The 21408-nt window shown below is 51.8% G+C and overlaps 4 protein-coding genes across 4 annotated transcripts; all 4 read left to right on the top strand.

The window, feature by feature from the left end:
• Positions 1-1691: 1691 nt before the first annotated feature.
• Positions 1692-2629, top strand: FA10DRAFT_258717 (hypothetical protein; the record flags this gene model as incomplete). The annotated part of the gene is made up of 2 exons (XM_025519925.1): positions 1692-1893; positions 2151-2629. 2 exons carry the CDS (start codon positions 1692-1694, stop codon positions 2627-2629), a joined length of 681 nt encoding a protein of 226 aa, XP_025378508.1.
• A 2386-nt stretch (positions 2630-5015) lies between these two features.
• On the top strand, positions 5016-5524 carry FA10DRAFT_258716 (hypothetical protein; the record flags this gene model as incomplete). The annotated part of the gene is made up of 2 exons (XM_025519924.1): positions 5016-5097; positions 5268-5524. 2 exons carry the CDS (start codon positions 5016-5018, stop codon positions 5522-5524), a joined length of 339 nt encoding a protein of 112 aa, XP_025378507.1.
• A 12597-nt stretch (positions 5525-18121) lies between these two features.
• On the top strand, positions 18122-19515 carry FA10DRAFT_258714 (hypothetical protein; the record flags this gene model as incomplete). The annotated part of the gene is made up of 4 exons (XM_025519923.1): positions 18122-18226; positions 18323-18358; positions 18406-19316; positions 19386-19515. The coding sequence occupies 4 exons, from the start codon at positions 18122-18124 to the stop codon at positions 19513-19515; spliced, it is 1182 nt and encodes a 393-aa protein (XP_025378506.1).
• A 434-nt stretch (positions 19516-19949) lies between these two features.
• Positions 19950-21408, top strand: FA10DRAFT_258713 (hypothetical protein; the record flags this gene model as incomplete). Its single annotated transcript, XM_025519922.1, has 4 exons — positions 19950-20012; positions 20139-21039; positions 21103-21271; positions 21375-21408. The coding sequence occupies 4 exons, from the start codon at positions 19950-19952 to the stop codon at positions 21406-21408; spliced, it is 1167 nt and encodes a 388-aa protein (XP_025378505.1).

The raw sequence follows: 21408 nt of genomic DNA, 5'->3' as shown, positions 1-21408 counted from the left end.
GATGTGGCCAGCGCAATCATGTATGTATCTACAGTACAAGTCCACCACAGCTCTGCTCTAAAACCTCGCCTCTCTCTTTGTCCCTCCCAATCCGCCTCCTTTCCTCTAATTTATGTTCCTTTCTTGTTGTTTTCTGTTGTGTTTTTGTGTGTGCGTGTGTGTTTTTTGTGTGCTTGTTTTTGTGTGTTGTTTTTGTTTTTGTTTTTGTTTTTGTTTTTGTTTGTGTTTTTTTTATTAAATTTTATAGCTACGCTTGTTTCATAGCTCCGCTTGTCTCATAGCTCCCCCCTTTTTTTATTTTTTTTTTATTTTTTATTTTTTTTTTTTTTAGCTCCGCTTGTCGTTCGTCCAATATGCCTTCGCTTTAGGTCTGGCGGCACCTCAGCATCGCCTCGATCCGCAGGCTCAGGCAGACATCAGCTTGTAAGCGCCCACATCCTCCTCTCTGCTACGGCGAGGTCTGTCGTCATCACGACTTCGACTGCCAGGCTTTCGTATCTGTTGACGTTCTTGCCAATGAAATGTTTGAATTTGTGCACAGAGATACAGTGTTTTTTTCCGACTCATCAAGCCCCATCCGGGGCTGCTTCCGGCTAAATCAGAAGATTGCGCAAAATTCAAGGCCCCTCGAGGCCATTGCATGCTCGGTCCGAGGTCTGCACCGAGTCGTCAGCTACTCTAGGCTGAGGTCTGCTCGGTCCGAGCTCTGTGAAGACATCAAAGCGTCCTCTAAGGCCAAAACTTCCTCTGTGCTAGCCTTGCGCAGTCATTGAGATTCTCTTGGGCTGATACGAGTTTTCTCGCCGACTCATCAGATCCCATCTGGCTCCTCCTGGCTGAATCAGGAGCTTGCACAGAACGCAAGGCTCGCCTAGGCTCTTGCGCGCTCGGTCCGAGGTCTGCACCGCGTCTTACTCCAGATACCGAGAGCGCTTGGGGATGTAAGATGCGACTTGAGCGCTCTTGACAAAGTTTCCCTTCAAACCGTCTCTACATGATAGGGATCACTACATAAAAGGAACCACTAAGCAGCACGACCCATTGTCGCCTTCCTCTCAGAGCAAGAAAGAAACCTGCAAAGATGCTGATCTTCTGTCTCTTCGTGGTCTTTGCTCTCTTCACCGCGGCAGCTCCGACAAACGGAAAGGGAAAGGGCCAGCTAATCCATTCGCAGCGACAAGCATTACCGGAATCAAGTGAACCACTAGATCTCAATCTTCGGCTCAGTCTGGGTCCTCCAAGAGACTCGCACCAAGATTCAAATCTCAGAGGTCGGCTTCCTGAAGTGACTGAGCACACCGACACACAGCCTCGATCGTCATTTTTAAATTCAGTTTATCCTCAATTCGATCCCTATGGCCATCAGGGCCATGTTGCTCGCCAGACGGATGGGCACTTCTTGTCTCACAGTGGTCTACCTTCTCAGCCACAGGTTCCCCAGCAAATCGATCCCCATTTCAACCCTTATCCGCATTTCGACCAAAAGCCCCATTTCGCCCCATCTCCTCATTTCGACCCACCTCCTTATGCCAGCTCTTACTCCCATCCCGCTTCTTATGGAAAGACAGGGGTCCAACAATCGCGGCAACGTGACACGCATGCTGCAAAGAGTGCTCGGCAATATTACCAAAGCCTTCAAGCTCAGGAAGGTTCTGCTGCAATGATGCGGGCGGAAGAGGACCTCGGGCGACATGTATCGGGTCATTGGAGTTCTGGCAGCTTGTCGGGCAAAAGGGCTTGGGCCTCTGGCTCTACAGTCTCCCAAGCGCTGGTGCAACACGAAGCGGAAGAAACAGGACGAGGGAACAACAGGGCAAAAAGAAAAGGGAAGCGCGTTCTTCAGGGACCACGCTCGGCAACACCACAAATGCACGGTCAATCAGCCGCGGCGGAGTCTGTACTCCCTCGACTGCCTGCAAATGCTCCAAATTTGCCAACTTCGCATGCAGTGCCGCCGGGCTATATAGAGGTGTCCAGTCTCGACGACGAGGACGTCTTTCAATATTTGAGAAAACATCGTTTTAACTATTTGAAATTTCGCGACAGAAGTCGACGATTCTCTTGCGGCCTTCCTGATCGACGAGAGCAGGAACGACTCTTGAAGCTCAGGAACAAATTTACAAATCGAAACGAATCTCTCTTTATACCAGGAACTGAAGAAGAGCTTCAAACCCAATTTCAGCAAGCAAAAGAGCTTCTCGAGTACGCACGATCCGAACTCTCGCAAAACCCGGAGCGACTCAACCGTGCGCAAAAGAAGTTGATCTCAAAGGTTCTCGGAAAGCGAGACGCAGCCTTGAACACGCGCATAGAGAGGAAGTGCGATGATGCAACGAGACAAGCTACACAAAGACGAGATATTGCTCTCATGCCCAGCAAAGACGAAGAAAAGTGGTTGAAAAGCACTTTTAGAGATGTTGAGATTGGCCGGACGGACGACGCCGCGGAGGACGAAGCCGGAAAAAACTGGGAGAAGATGTCTTCCCTTCTCAAGCTCGGGATGGACGCTTATAAGTTCAACAAACTTGCGATTTCGTCGAATACTCGCGAGATTTTGAGAATAATGTTCCGGAACATAGTGGCCCGAAAGCTGCACCAGATCAAGATGGGCAATCACGCCGAGGAGTGAGGGTACTTTGAATTGATGCTGAGACGTAGCGGCGAGTTCGATACCATACGAAAGAAATTTTGCGAACGCCCACGGTACACTCATAGACGTCGAATGCAGCCGGGCCAGTGATATATCTACAACATCACCATAGCTCTTCTCTGAATCTTCGCGCCTCTCTTCCTCCCTCCTCCCTTTCTCTCTCCTAGTTCCGCTTGTCGTTCGTCCAATCCGCCTTCGCTTTAGCTCTGGGGGCACCTCTGCGTCGCGTCCATCTGGAGGCTCAGGCAAACATCAGCTTGTAAGCGCTCACATCCTCCTCTCTGCTACGGCAGGGTCTGTAATCATTACGACCATCGACTGACAGGCTTTCGTATCTCTTGAATTTCTCGCCAGTGAAATGTTCCGGTTTGTTATTAGAAAAAACAGTGCGAGAAGGCTTGACACCTGAGCAAACAGGGTCTACCAGAACGTCTTCTGCGACGAAGGAAAAAAAAAACGAGAGTATAGGAAAGAAAGCTTGTCATTTAGGCAGGCGTCGCAGTTCGACGCCTGGCTTATCTCTGCAATTCGTGCAACGGGGCGTGCTTGGTGGCTCGCTTGAGCGCCTGCCTGAGGGCATGTCAGGGCGCACTGAGCCTGCTACACAGCACAACAGGTGATGGCGTGCTCGCGGATGTCCGGCACGGCAAACATTCTCGAAAAAGAGGGCCCTGTAGACAGGGCGAGCGAAATATATGTGGGCGCGAGAAACAAAGAAGGGCAAGCAAAGATAGGGAGTACACAGGGAATCGGGGAGTGTAGAACGCCCCGGGACCCCGATATACAGACCATCAGAGAAAGCACGACAGGCATCTTTGCCCCTTCAAAAGCTTTCTCCTCGACACGCATACTTGCCCTGAGCTCTGCGCAGTCGTTGAGACTCTGCCACGCTGTTACTTGCTCGGACCGAGTTTATTCGCCGACTCGTCAAGCTCCATACTGCTGCTCGCAGAACGCAAGGCTTCCGTAGGCTCTTGCGTGCTTGCACCAAGGTCTGCACCGCGTCTTACTCCAGATCCCGAGAGCGCTTGGTGGCGTATGACGCAAGTTGAGCGCTCTTGACGGGTTTCCCTTCCCTTCAAAATGTCTCTACATAAAGGGAAAGGGGGCGACCTAGTGTCGCCTTTCTCTCAGTGTATCAAGCTCGAAAAGATGCTAGTCTCTTTTTTCTTCGTGGGCTTCGCTTTCTTCGCAGCGGCTGCTCCACCAAGAGGAAAGGAGAAGATTCAACCAGCTGCTTCACAGCCACCAGCGTCGTCGGGATCTGCTGAGTCACTAGATCTTGATCTTAGACTTGGACCTGCTTCTCAAACAAATTTGTACCATGGCTCTACCTCCGGACGTCACCGCCATGAAGTGACCGAGCACGCAAACACACAGCTTCGACCCTCGTCACACAGACAGCCTTATCCTAGGTCCGACCCCCATGTTCATCAAGGTGATGAAGCTCGCCAAACGAATGAGTACCTCTCCTCTCACAGTCGTCAGGCACCTCAGCCACAATTCCCCCAGCAATTTGATCACCAATTCAGTCCCTACTCTAATTTCGATCCTTATCACCATTTCGACCCTGATCCACATCTCACTCCTCATGGACACCAATTCGGTGTTGTTCACCCCCAAGCGCCAGGTCACTATGAAGACTTGCCGAGTCATTCGCAGAACTATCAATGGCTTCGCCGGCTGCATCAGCTGTACGACAAGCCTCAATACGCTGCCCATACGCAAGCAAGGTCCAACCTTCCGATTAGCCAGCACGTTCGCCCGCAGAATGAACCACTTTTTTCTCACGGGCATCAATTCGAACAGGGTCCTCATTCGTGGCAGTATGGTACGCCTTCTTCAGAAAGCATTTGGCAATATCACCAAAGCCTTCGAGCCCAGGAAGGCATTGCTGGAATGATGCGAGCCGAAGACGACATCGAGCGACATGGATCGGATCGTTTTGGAAATGTTGGCTTGACTGGCAGCAGAGCTCAGGGCTCGGGTTCTTCGAGGTATCAAGGTCATTTGCAGGCGCAACATAAAGCGGGTGAAGCGGAACAAAGTCACGAAAGAGCAAGAAGAAAAGGAAAGCGTGTACTTCAGGGAGAAGGCTCGGTAACCCCTGGGATGAATGATCAGCCAGCCGCGGAGGAGCATATGGTCCGTCACCTACCCCCAACGGCTCCAGAGAGGTTGGACCCCTATGCATCGTGGCCGCGGTCTTCAGCTCCTCAAGACGATAGCATTCTTCAAGCCTTGAAGGAATATCGTCTGCAATACTTCAGAAATCGCGACAGATATCGTCGAGGCTATCTCGGCCTTCCTGCTCGACTTGAACAAGCAAAACTCTTAGAGCTCAGGAACAGATGGGTTCAAGAAAATGTTTCTTTACCTGAACCAGTCACTGAAGAAACATTCAGAGAACAACGCGAGCAAGCAGCAGACCTTGTCGAGTTCGCGAGGTTCGTATGTCAGCTACACAGGGACGTTCTCACAGATACGCAAGAAAAAAAGTTCCAATCGATTATTGCACGACGAGACAAGGCCTTGGTAAAACTCATGCGGAAAAACCGTGACTGTGAGGCAAAAGAATGTAATACAAGGCGAGTGTCGTCACTTTTGCCCAGCACAGGCGAAGAGGAGTGGTTGAAAGAGACTCTTGGTGGAGAAATCAAGACCCTCTCGATGGAGAACGAGCTGAACGAAGCCGAAACAAAATGGGAGAAGCTCTTTGCACTACTCAAGATGGCGATGGAAGCTTATGAGTTCAACCAACCTGCAATCACGCCCGATACGCGGGAAAAGCTGGGACTAATGTTCTACAACATAGTGGTCCGAAAGGAGTACGAAGTGCAGCAAGAGGAGTTGCGCAAGGCATTGTGGCCTTGATGTTCTGCCGTGCCTCAACGCTGCATGGAAGAGGTTTCGCGCACACCCACTGTATACGGGCCGACGTCAGATGCAGCCGGCGCAACGATGTTTACAACACAACCATAAACTGAATCTTCTCCTTTCTCTTTCTAGGTCCAGTCCTCTTCTCCTTCTCTATCTACTAGTACCAATCACCGTTCAGCTTGAACGTCTTTGACGTAGTTCCGGGAGCATACCAGCAGCGTATCCATCCGCAGACTCAAGCAAACATCAATATATAAGCGCTCGCACGCTCCTCTCTGCCAGGGCAAGGTCTGTAAGCATCACTGCCATCGGCTGCCACGCTTTCAGAACTGTCATTATCCTTGTCAATGAAATGTCTCGATCTGTGCAGTGTACCTAGAGAAAGCACGACAGGTGTGATTGAAGAAGTTCTTCGATTCAAAAGGGAGGACTCGTTTACTGTACTGTACAGTACTGTACTGTACAGTACAGATTCAGGAATTCGCCACAGGAATCTTTGCCCCTTCACAAATTTACTCCCCGACACGCGTATTTGCCTCGAGCTCTGCGCAGCCATTGGAACTCTGCTTGGCTGTTGCTTGCTCGGATCGAGTTTACTCCAGCGCCTCATCACTCACCGGCTGCGGCTTGCCCGGTCCGAGTTCTAAATACGGACGTGAAGATAAGCTGTTGTATGCTCGGTCCGAAGTCTGCTCCGAGACCTGCCCCTTAACCCGAGGGCGTCCCGAGGCGCAATGCACGCCCCTCAATGACGCTGGTAGACTCCAAGCTACCAAGCCATCCCTACATAAAGGGAATCGCTGAGCAGCGCAAACCACTCTTTGTCTTTCACTCAAACCACCTCGACATGGTGCTTCTCTTTTTTTTCTTCATAGTCTTCGCTTTGTCTGCAGCGGCTGCTCCTCCGAAAAGGGTAGAGCACACGAGTCAGACCCCGCAGTCACCAGCAGCGTTGCCGAACACAGCTACATCATTCGATTTTCCTTTTGGCCTTGGTTTCCAAGACGACTTGTATAGTGGAATATCGCCTGGCCATCACTATGATGGAGATTCTGAGCACACGGGCTCGCAGCTTCCAGCGCCTCACCAACAGACCCATCCTCGGTCCGACCCGAGTGATTATCAGGGTCACCTCGATCCCCATCGCAGGTTCGAGTACTATTCCTCGCAAGCCTATCCACAACACCCCCAGCAAGTCGTGTCTCAATCCGATATTTACCGACATTCAGGCGGTATTCATCAACTCCAAGCGCCAGGAACTTTAGGCATGCAGACAAATGAGGGTCACCAACCGCTTCATCAGCTGTATCAACAGAATGAGCGTCAATCCATCCCCCAGGATCGTCCTATTGGCTTGTACGGTGCGATAATGGAGCAGGCTCGCGCGCAAGTTGACCCAGAGTTTCGCCAGCGCTATCAGCGGCAGCATCGGCATCAAGTCGGCTCTCAAAGTCCTCCAGCTAGCTCCTACCAGCCGTCTGTCGAGTACGCTCACTCGCAAAGTGCCCCTCGGCCTCAGGGTCACCCAAATTTTCTGCTCGAGGGACAAGATCCGCGCCTTCTTACGCCGGTTTCATTGGATCCTGACCTGCTTTACCAAGACCTTCACGGTCAGGAAGGCGACCATAGGACGATGCAAGCCGACCATCACGATAGCGGCAGGAGCAGAAAGGGCAAGGAAAAAGAAGAGGAAGAAGGACGGGGAAAAGGAAAGGGAAAGGGCAAGAAACAACCTGACAGTCAAAGTCAAAGCTCTTCTTCCACGGAGTCGCTTTCCACGGAGTCGCTTGAACAGCCAAGCTGGGCGGCCCACAAGCTCTTGGCCTCGATTGAGTCGACTTCCGGCCTAGACCAAGCCTCCATCGACATCGACGATCTCATCAAGAAGCGTCTTGAGTTTTTGAAAAATACCGACGCGCATCAGCGGAGAGAGCTTGGTCTTCCTTCCCGATTGGATCATGACATTCTCGCCTGCATGAAGGCGAAGAATCCGCCAAATTGGCAGACCAATCAGCCAAAAACGCAAAGTCAGTTCGAGAAAGACCGCAAACATGCCAAGAGGCTAGTTAAATTTGCCGAAAGTCTGTTGGAAACACCTGATCTGACGCCAGATGTGTTTGACTTGTGCAAGAAGGTGACAACTGCGTCGGCGAATGCAAAGGGAGAACCAAAAGCAAAGTCGAAAGGGCATTGGAGAAAATACGACTCGCGCAAGCGTAAAGCGCAAGGCCTGCCCAGCATAGAGGACTTGTCTGAAATGGAGACGATCCTGTTTGGAGGCCCAAGAACAAAGCCGCCCAAATCGAATGAAGAGAGCGAAGAAGGACGTAGAACCGCCGGCAAGGTGTTGGACCGCGCATTGGCAAGGTTGAAGCACAACAAACCTCTCAGCCTTGAATCTGCCCGACCTCGACTGTTAAATATTTGCAGTGAAATTATGGAGCGACGTGACGGAGAGCTTGCAAGGAAACGGCAATATAAACGAACAGAAGCAAATCGATAATGCGATATGTCGTCCTCAGTAATCGTCGTGCTCACGAGCCTGCGGCGAGTTCTACAACGCGATCCCTGAATTCAGGTTTTTTCTCGATCACACATGTCTGCCCTTTTCAGAGATCAATTATTAGCAACTGTTGTCTACATGCAGTAATATCATGACGCGACGGGAGGCAGTCCTAGGACAGAAACGGAAAAATGCTACCAAACGAGGCGTGTCAAGAATGCCAACCGTCGTCTTGCGAGATGATCTCGCTCAGGCACCACCGCTCCAGAGTAATTTGCCAACGATGTTCTCTGCTAAATTTCTTGTCAATGAAAGGTCTCGAATTATGCACTATGCAAGAGATGATAACCTATGGGAGAAAGCAAGACATGCATTTTTGCTCCTTTTTAAAGAATATCTAGCTATATCTCCCCGACACGGGCAATGTTCCGAGTTCTGCACAGTCTTTGACGTTGCTGCTTGCTCGACCGACTTTTTTTTTCACCGCCTAATCAAGCACCCTCCGGCTGCTGCTTGTTTAAGCCCAAGCTGTGTACAGATGCAAGGACATGAGGGCTCTCCTTGGGCTGTTGTATACTCGGTCCGAACTCTGCACCGAAACTAGCTCCACGAACTGAGGGCGCCCTGAAGCGTAAGAGACGCCACAAGCGCCATTTACAAATTCCTCCTCTTCCAGCCTCCACAGCATAAAGGGAAATTGCTGAGCAGAGCATAGCTCTTTCTTTGTCTTTCACCCGAACAACCAACTTTGGAAAGATGCTGCTATTCTTCTTTCTCTTCGTGATCTTCGCTCTGTCTACAGCTGCAGCTCCTCCTCCTCCAAAGGTTTTGCACACGGGTCAGCCATCCAACTCGCCGTCATCAGCTTCGCCGAACACAGCTGCATCATTCGAGTCCTGGCTGGGTCATGCTGACCAAGAAGACCTATACAGTCTGGTCGCTCAGGGGTATCAGCAGCACGAAACATCCGAAAAAACTGGCGTGCATTTCCCACCACCGTCTCACCAGCAACCTCGCTCTGACCCGTATGCCTATCAGGCTCCCAATCCTCGCCATACGCCCGGGGACTATGAATCGCATGATCACCCGCAGTCTTATTCAGAGCCCAGCCAGTCAGCCGACGCTCAATTCGATCTCCAAGGACATCTGGGCGTTGCTGATCACTACCAGCAAGCGCCTGAACATCTTGGCTTGCAGGCAAGCCGACATTACCAACAGCTTAGTCAGCTCCATCGACAGTACAGCCAGGTTCAACCTGGCACCCGTGGTGGTCCGGCTGGCTTCTACGGCTCGTTTAGCGAGGGGGAGACTCATGGGCAAATTGACCCACAGCTTCACCAACGTTTTCAACAGCATGATCCACCTCAAATCGGCATACATGGTCGGCCAGGGAACTTCTACTGTTCGAATAGTGATAATGCTCGATTCCAGAGTCATCATCGGCATCAACAGCTCAATCCGCTCGGAGATGGTGGATGGAATGCGCACCTTTCTGCGCCATCTTCAGAAAATCTTGCGCTCTTTGATCAACGCCTTTGCGGTCATGGAGGCGATCATGAGAAGAGGCCACTTGAACGCCACGAGAGGGACAGAAAGGGAAAAGGCAAGGCAAAGGAAGGATTGCGTCGTCACAGTCAAAGTCAAAGTACCCCACCTACAAAGACGCCCGATCAGCCAGTCTATGAGGCGTCTGCGAATCAACACCTTTCTCTCATGTCTTCGAATGGATCGACTTTCAGCCCACATCAAGAGTCCAGCGAGATTGACGACTTAATCGAGAAACGTCTTCGTTATTTGAAAAACTCCGACGCTTATCAGCGCAGGGAATGCGGCCTTCCTGACAAAGAGGATCATACCTTTCTCTTCCGCTTGCGGGAAGTGAGGGACAAACACCCGTCTGACTGGAGGGAGCCCTCGGATCCAAAAACGGAAGCCGAATTTGAGGAAAAACGTATGGAGGCTGTGGAGCTGGTTGAGGTTGCCCGTGATCTGATCAAGAAAGCTAATCTGCCGCCAGAGGTCTTAGAAGTCTGCTGGAGGGTGGTAAGCGCATCGAAATTGGCAAAAATGAGCGTTCAAAAAATGTCCGACGTGGTTCAGTCCGATTCATACGGCAAGACGCGTGCAGCGCGAGGCCTGCCCGGCATAATTGGACTGAAGAGGATGGAAGAGATCTTATTTGGACGGCCAACAACGAGCCAGGATAGCCATGAAAGAGGCAGAACTCCAGGCAACGTACTCGACCTCGCATTGAAACGGTTGAAGAACAACGAACCTCTCATCCTGGAGGAAGCCCGGGGTGAGCTGATGTCTATCTGTACACGGCTTATCAGCGGACGGGAAGAGCACCTACGAAAAAAGCGGAGATCGACGCGTCGTTATCGTTCGAGAGTGTCTGGCTCAAGCACCACTGCTACAAAGTAATCTGCCGACGTTGCCAGCTATGATCTCCGTAGCAATATGGTGTCGAGAATGGTGCACCACGGTACAGAGTCTCGGAGAAAGCATGACAGACATCTTTGTCCTTTTTAATAAAATTATCCATCTCCGCTGCACGCGTGGGTTTTCCGAGTTCTGCGCACTTGTTGAAATTTTGCTACTCCGTTGCTTGCTCGGACCGAAATTTTTTACCGCCTTATCAAGCGTCCTCTGGCTGCTTGCTTGCTCGGCCCGAGCTCTGCACATACTTAAAAGAGCTCTTCTAGGCGGTTGTATGCTCGGTCCCAAGTCTGCACCGAGACCTGCTCCACAGACCGAGGGCGTCCCGAGGCGCAAGACACGCCCCTAGATGCCACTGATACGCTCCTACTCTTCCAAGCCTGCCGACCAAAAAAAAAAAAAGGATCGCTGAGCAGCACAATGCATTCTCTGTCTTCCATCCAAGTTACAAAGATCGTAGAGATGCTGCTCGTCTTCCATCTTTTTATAATCTTCGCTTTCTCTGCAACGGCAGCGCCTCCTCCCAAGACAGAGAACACCGGTCAGCCATCCAACTCGCAGTCACCAGCGTTGCCGGACACAGCTGAACCACTTGATTTCTCTTTTGGCTATGGTGCCCAAGAGGATTTGTACAGTGTAATTGCCCATGGTCAGCAGCACGGAGGACAGTTCGAGCACATTGACACACAGCTTCCACCAGCGCCTCGCCACCAGTCCCATCCTTGGCCCGACCCGAATTTCTATCAGGGTCACGAGCCTCATCATACGCTCGAGTACTATCACTCGCAGAATCGCCCGGGACTCTTTCCACAGCTCCACCCGCAAGATTTGTCTCAATACGACGTCCATGGACATTTAAGCGATGCTTATCACCACCAAGCGCTAGGAGCTCTTGGCTTGAAGACAAGGCAGAATTACCGCCAGCTTTGCCAGCTGTATCAGGAGTCCAACCAAGCTCAACCAGACACCCCAGGTCGTCCAGCTGACCCGCACGGTTCGGTAGTCGAGCAGACTCGCTCGCAAGTCGACCCATGGCCTTACCAGCGCTTTTCACAGCAAAATCATTCTCAGTTCGGCACGTATATTCCTCCACCTGGCGTCCCACGCTCTATCGTCGAACAAGCCCCCTCGCAAAGTGACACACAGCCTCATCAGCTTCATTCGCTGAGAGGAGAGGAACATGATCCGCGCCTTTCTGCGCCTCCTACAGAGAGTCTTGAGTTGCTTTGCCAACGTCTTCACGCTCAGGAAGATCATTCCGCGATGATGGGAGCCGAGCATCACGAGAGCAACAAGAAGAGAAAAGGCAAGAGAAGAAAGGTGCAAAAGGGAAGGGGAAAAGGGAAGGGAAAGGGCAAGGAGAAAATCACAAGCTCGTCACCTACGGAGTCAAACGATCAGCCAGCCGATGAGGAATCTGCCCGCCATTTACCTTCTCTTACGGCTCCAACTGGAGTGACCTCCGGTTCAGACCAACCGCCCAACCCTATCGGAAAATTGATGAAGAAGCGTCTTGAATTCTTGAAAGCTTCCGACGGACATCAGCGCAGCGACCTGGGCCTTCCTAACCCAGCGGATCATGAGTATCTCTTCCGCTTGTGGCAACAGGTGTACAAAAAGCCTGAGACGGAACGCTCACAACCAAAAACACAGGCCGAGTTTGAAGAAAGGCGCATGGAGGGTGCGACGTTACTCGCGTTTGCCCATTCTCTGTCAAAGTTATCAGACCTGCCGCCTGTGTTGCGTAAAGTATGCAAAAGGGTTGAAGATCGGTGGAAAAAGGCTCATGCTCCACGGAAGACCACCAAAAAGGTGTCAGATCGAGCTCAAATCTCTGCGGGCTCTTGGAAGCATAATTTGCAAGGTCTGGCCAGCGTGAAAGAACTGCACAGGATGGAGGAGATTCTGTTTGGAGGACAGAACACAAGGCTACCTCGCTCGAAAGAAGAGCGTGAAGAAAGGCTTCAAATCCCAGGTCATGTCCTCGATCTCGCACTTGAACGCTTGCAACATATCAGACCTCCGCTCTCCAACAAACACCGAGTTGAGCTAGAAGGGATCTGCGCGAACATAGTCACCCGACGGAGTCGCTACCTAGATGGGAAGCGCAAGTCTTATCATCGGAGATGTCTTCGCTTGAAAGAATCTCGTGCAAGCGCCACTGCTCCCGAGTAAATTGTCAGCTGTGACCCCTGCTCAGTCTGTCCGTCGATGAAACTGTCTCAATTTGTGCACCATGATACACTCTATTGGAGAAAGCAGAACCGCCAGCTTTGTCCGTTTCGTAAGAGCGTGACATTCCGTGTTCCACGCAATGAGTCATTGAGACACTGCTACTCCGTTGCTTGCTCGGGCGGAAATTTTCACCGCCTTGTCAAGTGTCCTCTGGCTGCTGCTTGCCCGAGTTCTGCACAGACATAAACACATGAGTGCTCCTCTAGGCTGTTGTGTGCTCGGTCCGAAGTCTGCACCGAAACATGGCCAAACCGAGGGCTGAATGAGGCTCAAATACGCCCCTGAACGCCACTGATACCCTCCTCCTCTGCCAAGCCAGCCGTACAAGAAGAGACTCGCTGAGCAACGCAATCCATTCTCTGTCTTTCATTCAAGTCATCAACCTCGTAAAGATGCTCGTCTACCATCTTTGTATACTCCTCGCTTTCTCTGCAGCAGCAGCTCCTCCTCCAAAAGCGAAGCACACGGGACAGCCATCCAATCCGCAAACATTAGCAGTGCCGGACACAGCTGCACCACTTGATTTCTCTTTTGGCTATGGTGCCCAAGAGGACTTGTATAGCATCATTGCCCCTAGACAGCATCAGGGACAACTCGAGCAGACTGGCACGCAACGTCCCCCAGCGCCTCACCAACAGAGTCATCCTTGGGCCGAGCCGAATGCCTATCAGGCCGGAAAGCTTCATCACACGCCCGAGCACTATTACTCACATAATCACCCGCACTTTGACCGACAGCATCTCCACGTGCAAGATGTCCCTCATTTCGATGTTCATGGACATCTAGACGGTGCTCATCACCACCACGCGCCAGGTGCTTTCGGCTTACGGATAAGCCAGAACTATGATTTGCTTCGAAAGCTGCATCAAGCGCATGCTCAGAATCAATCCGGCGCTCATGGTCACCCAGCTGGCTTCTCTGGTTTGATGGGCGAGCAGGCTTACTTGCAAGTTGGCCCACAGCTTCACCAACGCTTTCAACAGCATGATCAGCTTGTCGGCGCACATGGTCCTCCAGCTCGCTCCTTCAAACCGGACATCGATTACGATCGTCTGCAAAAGAACACAAAGCCTCACCAGAATTACAAGCTCGGAGATGGGGGACAAGACCCACACCTTTTTGCACCTGCTTCCTTGGATCCTGACCTGCCTCAGGAACAAGTACCCGATCAGGGAGGCGATAATGGGACAATGCAAGCCGAACACCACGACAGAGGCAGGAGCAGGAAGCGCAAGGAGAAGGAAGCGGAAGAAAGCAGGGGAAAGGGGAAGGGAAAGGGAAAATCCAAAAGTCACAGTGAAAGTAATAGCTTCTCATCTACAGAGACGCCCGACCAGCCAGCCTGGGAGGGAATTGTGCAACATCACCCTGTTCCCCTTGTTCCGACCGATTCGTCCTCCGGCTCTTACCAAGGCTCCGATTCCGTCGACGAGTTAACCACCAAAAGGTTCGAATACTTGCAAAGTTCCGATATCTGTCAGCGCAGGAATTTTGGCCTTCCTAGCCAATCGGATCAGGACACAATCTCACTCATGCGGGCAAGAGAACAACATTTTCCGCTTGAGTGGGAACCACTGCAACCAAAAACGCAAGCCGAATTTGAGCAAAAACGCAGGGAGACTTCGTGCACAATCTGGTATGCTGAACAACTATTGAAGTCTGACCAGCCGCCAGAATTGTCTGATCTGTGTCTGAGGGTTGTTACAAACTCAAAGATGATAAAGAAGCGCAGGGGCGCGGAAGTGTCGAACCGAAGTTGGTTTTGTCGAGCCTCAAGTTCGCGTAGAGATCAAGGTCTGCCCAGCGTAAAGGAACTGCAGAGGATGGAGGAGATTCTGTATGGACACGGAAGAACAAGGAGACCAAATACCAACGAAGGTGGCGAAGAAAGGCACAAAATAGCAGGCGAGATCTTCGATCTCGCATTACATCGCTTGAAAAAAAACGAACCTATCAGCTTGGAAGACGCCCGAGGCGAATTGTTGTCTATATGCCGAGATATCACAGAGCGACGGGAAAAGAAACTAGGAAAAAGGCGGGACGCTGCGCGGAAGCGTCGTCTTCAGAAAGAGTTTGGCTCAAGCACCGCTGCTACAGAGTAATTGTCAACTACAATCTATGCTAGTCTGCCCATCAATGAAATGTCTCGAAAGGTGTGCACCATGGTACCGAGTCTCAGAGAAAGTAGGGCCGGCATCTTTGTCTTTTTTAAAATTCATCTGCTATCTCTCCCCAACGCTCGTAAGGTTCCGAGTTCTGCGCAGTACGTCGTTGAGACTCTGTTACTCCGTTGCTTGCTCGGACCGAACTTTCATCACCGCCTCATCAAACGCCCCCCGGTTGCGGCTTGCTCGGTCCGAGTTGTGCGTAGATGTAAGGACATGAGGGGTCCACCTTGAGAGAAAGCTGCCACCTGGACGCATTAGTGGCTCTCAGAATGTATTCTGTGACGAGGAGAAACAGGAAGTACAGGAACAAGGGCTCGTTATGTAGGCATACGTCGCGACACCTGTCCTGTCTTGAGTTTCGTGCTACAGGGCGTGCTTGAGAGTGCCCTTGAGCGCCCGCTGGAGGGCGTGGCAAAGCGTCCTGCACCTGCTGCGCTGCGCAGTAGGCTCAGGCGTGATCTCAGATGTCCGCCACGGCGAGTTCTCCCGAGAGGCAGGGCCTAGTAAACAAGGATGAGGCGAAAATAGACGAGGGCGCGAAAATCAAATTACTGAACAATAACAGTGGCGCAAAAGGAGGGAGCACAGGGCCCCGGGACGTCGGGGCGTCCCAGGACCCTGACATCCTGGGCTGTTGTGTGCTCGGTCCGGAGTCTGCACCGAGACCTGCCCCAAAGACCGAGGGCGTCCCAAGGCGCAATTTACGCCCCTGAACGCCACTAACAGACTCATCCTCTTCCAAGCAGCCCCTTATAAAGGCGACAGCTGAGCAGCGCAACGCATTCTTTATTTTTCACTCACTCAAAACACCAGTCTCGAAAAGATGCTAGTCTTATGTCTCTTCGTAGCCTTGGCTTTGTCTACAGCCGCAGCTCCTCCTCCAAAGGTAGATCACACGGGCCAGCCATCCAACTCGCAGTCACCGGCGTTACATGACACAACTGCATCACCCGACTCTTTTTTTGGCTATGGTTCCCCAGACGACTTGTACAGTGTTGTTGGCCTTCGACATCACCATCATAGAGACTTCGAGCACACTGGCGCGCAGGTTCCACCAGTGCCTCACGAGCAGACCCATTATCCGTCTGACGCGAATGCCGATCAGGGCGACGATCCTTATCACACGCTCGAATACCATCACTCGCAAAATCACCCGCAACTTTACCCACAGCCCCATCCGCAAGTATTGTCTCAATCCGAGTTTCACGGACATTTAGGCGGTGCTCATCACAACCAAGCGCCCGAACCTTTAGGTGTGCAGGCAAATGATGGCCATCTACGGCTTCATGAGCTGCATCGACCGTTCGACGATCCTCAATATGGCACCCATGGTCATCCATATGGCTTCCACGCGTCGGGATTGGAGCAGGCTCGCTCGCACGTTGATCCAAAATCTCGCCATGGCTATCAACAGCATCATTCGCCACACTTCGGTGCTCAAGGTCCTTCAGCGAACTCCTATCAGCCGTTTATCGGATACGCTCACTCGCAAGAGGACCCACCACTTCATCCATTCTATCCGCTAGGACACGTGGGACAAAAGCCAGATTTTTCAGCGCCTGGTTCAACGGATCTTGACCTGTTTCACCAACACCTTCACGCTCAAGGAGGCAGTTATGGGACGATGCAAGCCGAGCATCTTGAGAGGGGCAGAATAGGAAAGGGCAGAGGAAAGGAAGCGAAAGAAGACAGGGGGAAAGAGAAGGGAAAGGGCAAGAAACGAAGTCACAGTCCAAGTCAAAGCTCGTCTTCTATGGACCTGCACGAACATCTAGGCTGGGCAAAGCATAGGCTAATAGCTCCATTTGAATCGACTTCCGGCCCACACCAACCCTCCAGGGTCGCCGACAATCTCATCGGGAAACGTCTTGAATTTTTGCGAAATTCCGACGCGCGTCAGCGCCGAGACCTCGGCCTTCCTGACCAGGCGGATCATGACTTGCTCTTCCGCATGAGGGCAAAGGACCGAAATGAGCCTGAAAGACTACCCTTGCTGCCGACAACGCAGGAAGAATTCGAACGAAAGCGCGATGAGGCTTTTGAGCTACGAGATTTTGCCAAGAAATTGCCGCAGACACCTAAGCTGGAGAAAGAGGTGTCTAATTTGTTGAGAAGGGTGACAGAGGCGAAGCCGAAAACTGAAGGACGGAGACCTAAGAAGTTGTCGGACAGTGCTTGGCTCAAGGGAGCCGCCTGTATGCGTACAGCACAAGGTCTGCCGCGTATAGATGAACTGAGCGAGATGGAGACGATCCTCCACGGAAGTTATAGAAAGACAAAACCGCCTAAAACGAGACAAGAGGCCGAGAAAAGACATAGATTAGCAGGCAAGACCCTCGACCTCGCATTGAAACGCTTGGAGTCCAGCAAACCTCCCATGTCGAAAGAAGACCAAGCTAGACTAGAGGAAATTTGCCAGAAGATATTTCTTCGACGGGACAAACACCTGGCAAAGAAGCGGTCTCTTCGTTCTGATCGCGCCGCTGCCGGGAAATCTTCTCCCCAAAATGATTTTTGCTAAACCTGCCCGTCAATGAATTATCTTTATTTGCGCACCGTAGTACAGTACAGAGTATCGAACAATGCAGGACAGGCATATTCGTCCCTTTCAAAGATTCACTATCTCAGTTGACGTTCGGGGCGCTCGGCGTGCCCGTGGTCGTTGACGGAGTTGAGAGAGCACGTCGGCCGAGCTGATAATTTCCATCAACACCTCCTTTCGCACTGTGTGAAATTTGTTTCGGACGAAAGTGACTGTTGCTTGCTCGGAACGAGTTTCTTCACCGCCTTATCATGCCTCCTCCGGCTTCTGGTTGTACCGTCCGAGTTGTTTTGGATACAAGGACACGAGGGCTCCCCTAGGCTGTGGTGTGCTCGGACCGAACTGTGCACCGAGACCTGCCCCTAAACGCGTAAACGCTGGGCGTCCGGAGGCGCAGGACACAGCCTCGAGTGTCACTGACAGACTCCTCTGACAAGCCAACATATAAAGGGGGTCGCTGAGCAGCCCATCCCACTCTTTGTCTTCCACTCAAATTGCCAACCTCGTAAAGATGCTCATCTTTCATCTTTCTATAATATTTGCTTTCTCTGCAGCGGCAGCTCCTCCTCCTAAGGTAGATCGCACGGGCCAGCCATCCGACTCGCAGTCATCAGCGTGGACGGACCCAGCTGCATCAGTCGATTTTTCTTTTGGCTATGGTCCCCAAGAGGACTTGTATAGTGTAATTGCCCCTGGACAACATCATGGCCAATTCGAGCACACTAGCACACAAGTCTCACCAGCGCCCCACCAACAGTCCCGTCCTGGTTAGCCCGACCCGAATGTCTATCAGGGTGATGAGCATCATCGTAGGTTCGAGTACTACTATCCGCAGAACCACCCGCACTTTCATCCACAGCTCCACCCACAAGATTTGTCTCAACACGATATCCATGGACATGCAGGCAGTGTTGATCACCACCAAGCAACAGAAGCTTCAGGTATGACGAACGAAGCCCAAGAGCGGCTTCACCAGCTGCATCAACAGTATGGCCAATGGGGCATCCAAGGTCACCCAGCTGGCTTCGATGGTTCGATGAGCGAGCAGGCTTACTCGCAAGTTGACCCTCAGCTTCACCCATTTCGTCCCCTCGGTGTTGAGGGACAACATTCGCGCCTTTTTGAGCCTTTCTCATTGGATCCTGACCTACTTCACCAAAACGATTACGCTCGGGAATACGATTATGGCACGGCACAAGCCGAACACCATGAGAGGCGCAGGAGGGCAAAGGGCAAGAAAGAAGAAGCGGGAGAAGACAGGAGAAAGGGGAAAGGAAAGGACAAGAAACAAAGCCCTGATCAAAGCCAAACCTCGTCATCTACGTCATCTGGAGAGTCGCACGACGAACCAGCCTGGGCCGACTATTATCCCATGGAGCCAATGGAATGGACTTCCAGGCCACACGAACCCCCCATCGACGTCGACACTATGATTAAGAAGCGTTTTGAATTTTTGCGAAAGTCCGACGCCTCTCTGCGCGGCCAACTGGGCCTACCTAACCGATCGAAGCATGACACTCTTTTCCGCTTGTTCGCAAAGGATTGCCATTTTTCGCGTGACTGGAGACCCGTGCATCCAAGAACGCAAGTTGAATTCGAGAGAGACCGCAACATTGCTAAGCTGCTTGTGGAAGATGCCCGTAGACTATTGGAGAGACCTGATGAGCCGCCAGAGATGATAAAATTGTGCCAGGAGGTGACAACAGCATTTGACAAGGCCAAGGACAAGTGGGGTGATCATGCCGCCATTAAGCGAAGAATCCAAGGCCTGCCCAGCGTAGAAGAACAAAAGAGGATGGAGCAGATCCTATATAAACACCCAGTGAAAGAGCAGCTGGAATCGGGAGAAAAGATTGACGCGGGACCGAAAGGAGCAGGCGAGACTTTCGACTTCGCACTGTATGCCTTGAAGCACCACGTAGCTCTCAACTTAGAAGATGCCCGAGAACAACTGTTGTCTATCTGCAGCATCATCACAAAGCGACGGGACAAATGCCTTCAAGGTAAGCGGGACGCTCAGCATAAAAGGAGGCATATCGAAAATGCGAGACGTCGTTCTCGGCGAGCGGCTCGCTCGCACGCCTCTGCTGAAGAGTAATCTCCCAAAAATGATTTTTGCTAAATGTGCTCGTCAATAAAACATCTCGATTTGTGCACCATAGTACGGTGAAGAGTATCGAAGAAAGCAGGACAGGCATGCTTGTCTCTTTCAAGACTTTTGCATTATGGGAAATTTGCTTCGGACCGATTTTCTTCACCGCCTTATCAAGCCCCCTCCAGCTCCTGCTTGGACCGTCCGAGTTGTTTCGGATATAAGGACATGAGGGCTCCCCTAGGCTGTGGTGTGCTCGGACCGAACTCTGCACCGAAACTTGCCCAAAACCAAAACCCGAGGGCGTCTCGAGACGCAAGACAAGGCCTTGAGTGCCTCTGATAGACTCCTCTTGCACGCCGACGTATAAAGGGGATCGCTGAGCAGCCCAGTCCACTCTTCGTCTTTCACTCAAACCTCAAACCGCCATCCTCGTAAAGATGCTCGTCTTTCATCTTTCTATAATCTTCGCTTTCTCTGCAGCAGCCGCTCCTCCGCCAAAGGTAGATCACACGGGCCAGCCATCCAACTCGCAGTCATCAGTGTGGACGGACCCAGCTGCATCAGTCGATTTTTCTTTTGGCTATGGTCCCCAAGAGGACTTGTATAGTGTAATTGCCCCTGGACAGCATCATGGGCAAATCGAGCACACTGGCACACAACATCCGCCAGCGCCTCACAAGCCGACCCCTCCTGGTTTGCGCAACCCGAATGCCTATCAGGAAGACGAGCCTCATCATACGCTCCAGTACTATTATACGCAAAATCACCCGCACTTCCATCCACAGCTCTTCCACCCGCAATTCCATCCACAGTCCGACCCGCAAGATGTGTTTCAATACGATGTCCATGGACATGTAGGCGGTGCTCATCACTACCAAGCGCCAGGAGCTTCTGGCTTGCAGATAAGCCAGAATTACGAATTGCTTCGCCAGCTGCATCAAGTGTATGCTCAGGATCCATCCGGCGCTCATGGTCACCCAGCTGGCTTCGATGGTTCGATGAGCGAGCAGGCCTACTCGCAAGTTGACCCTCAGCTTCACCCTCTTCATTGGCTCGGAAACGAGGGAATAGATCCGCACCTTTTTGCGTCTTTTTCGTTGGATCCCGACTTGCGTCACAAACATCTTAACGCTCAGGAAGACGGTTATGAGACGATGCAAAACGAGCACAATGAGAGGAGCCAGAGGGAAGAGGGCAAGGAAAGCGAAGCGGGAGATGGCAGGGGGAGAAAGGGCAAGGAAAAGAAAGCGGGAGAAGGCAGAGGAAGAGGGAAGGGAAAGGGCAAGAAACAGAGTCCTGATCAAAGCCAAACCTCGTCATTTACGTCATCTAGAGAGTCGCACGACGAACCTGCCCCGGCGGACTGTTATCCCATGGATCCAATGGAATGCACTTCCGAGCCACACCAAGTACCCATGGACATCGACACTATGATCGAGAAACGTTTCGAATTTCTGCGAAAGTCCGACGCCTATCAGCGCGGACAGCTCGGTCTTCCTGACCGATCGAGGCATGCCACTCTTTCACGTATGTACGCAAAATATCACGGTCTTTCGCTTGACTGGGAACCCTTGCAGCCAAGAACGCAAGTTGAGTTCGAGCAAAAGCGCAAAAATGCTAGGCTGCTGGTCCAGTATGCCCGTGATCTGTTAAAGAGCCCTGATAAGCAGCGGACAAGGGTGAAACAACTGTGCCAGAAGGTGACAACTGCATCGGACGAGGCCAAGGGAAGCCCCAAACCAGAATCGGTCCGGCGTTGGTATGATCATGACGCCAGTATGCGTAGAGCGCAAGGCCTGCCCAGCATAGAGGAACAAGAGAAGATAGAGATGATCCTATATGGACACCCACTGACGGTTCAGGCTAGATCGAAAGAAGAGAGCGACGAGAGACTGA

The sequence above is a fragment of the Acaromyces ingoldii genome, assembly GCF_003144295.1.
Source record: "Acaromyces ingoldii strain MCA 4198 unplaced genomic scaffold FA10scaffold_2, whole genome shotgun sequence".
NCBI lineage: Eukaryota > Fungi > Basidiomycota > Exobasidiomycetes > Exobasidiales > Cryptobasidiaceae > Acaromyces > Acaromyces ingoldii.
Note: the sequence above shows the minus strand (reverse complement) of the source record. Positions and strands in the feature narration are given on the sequence as shown.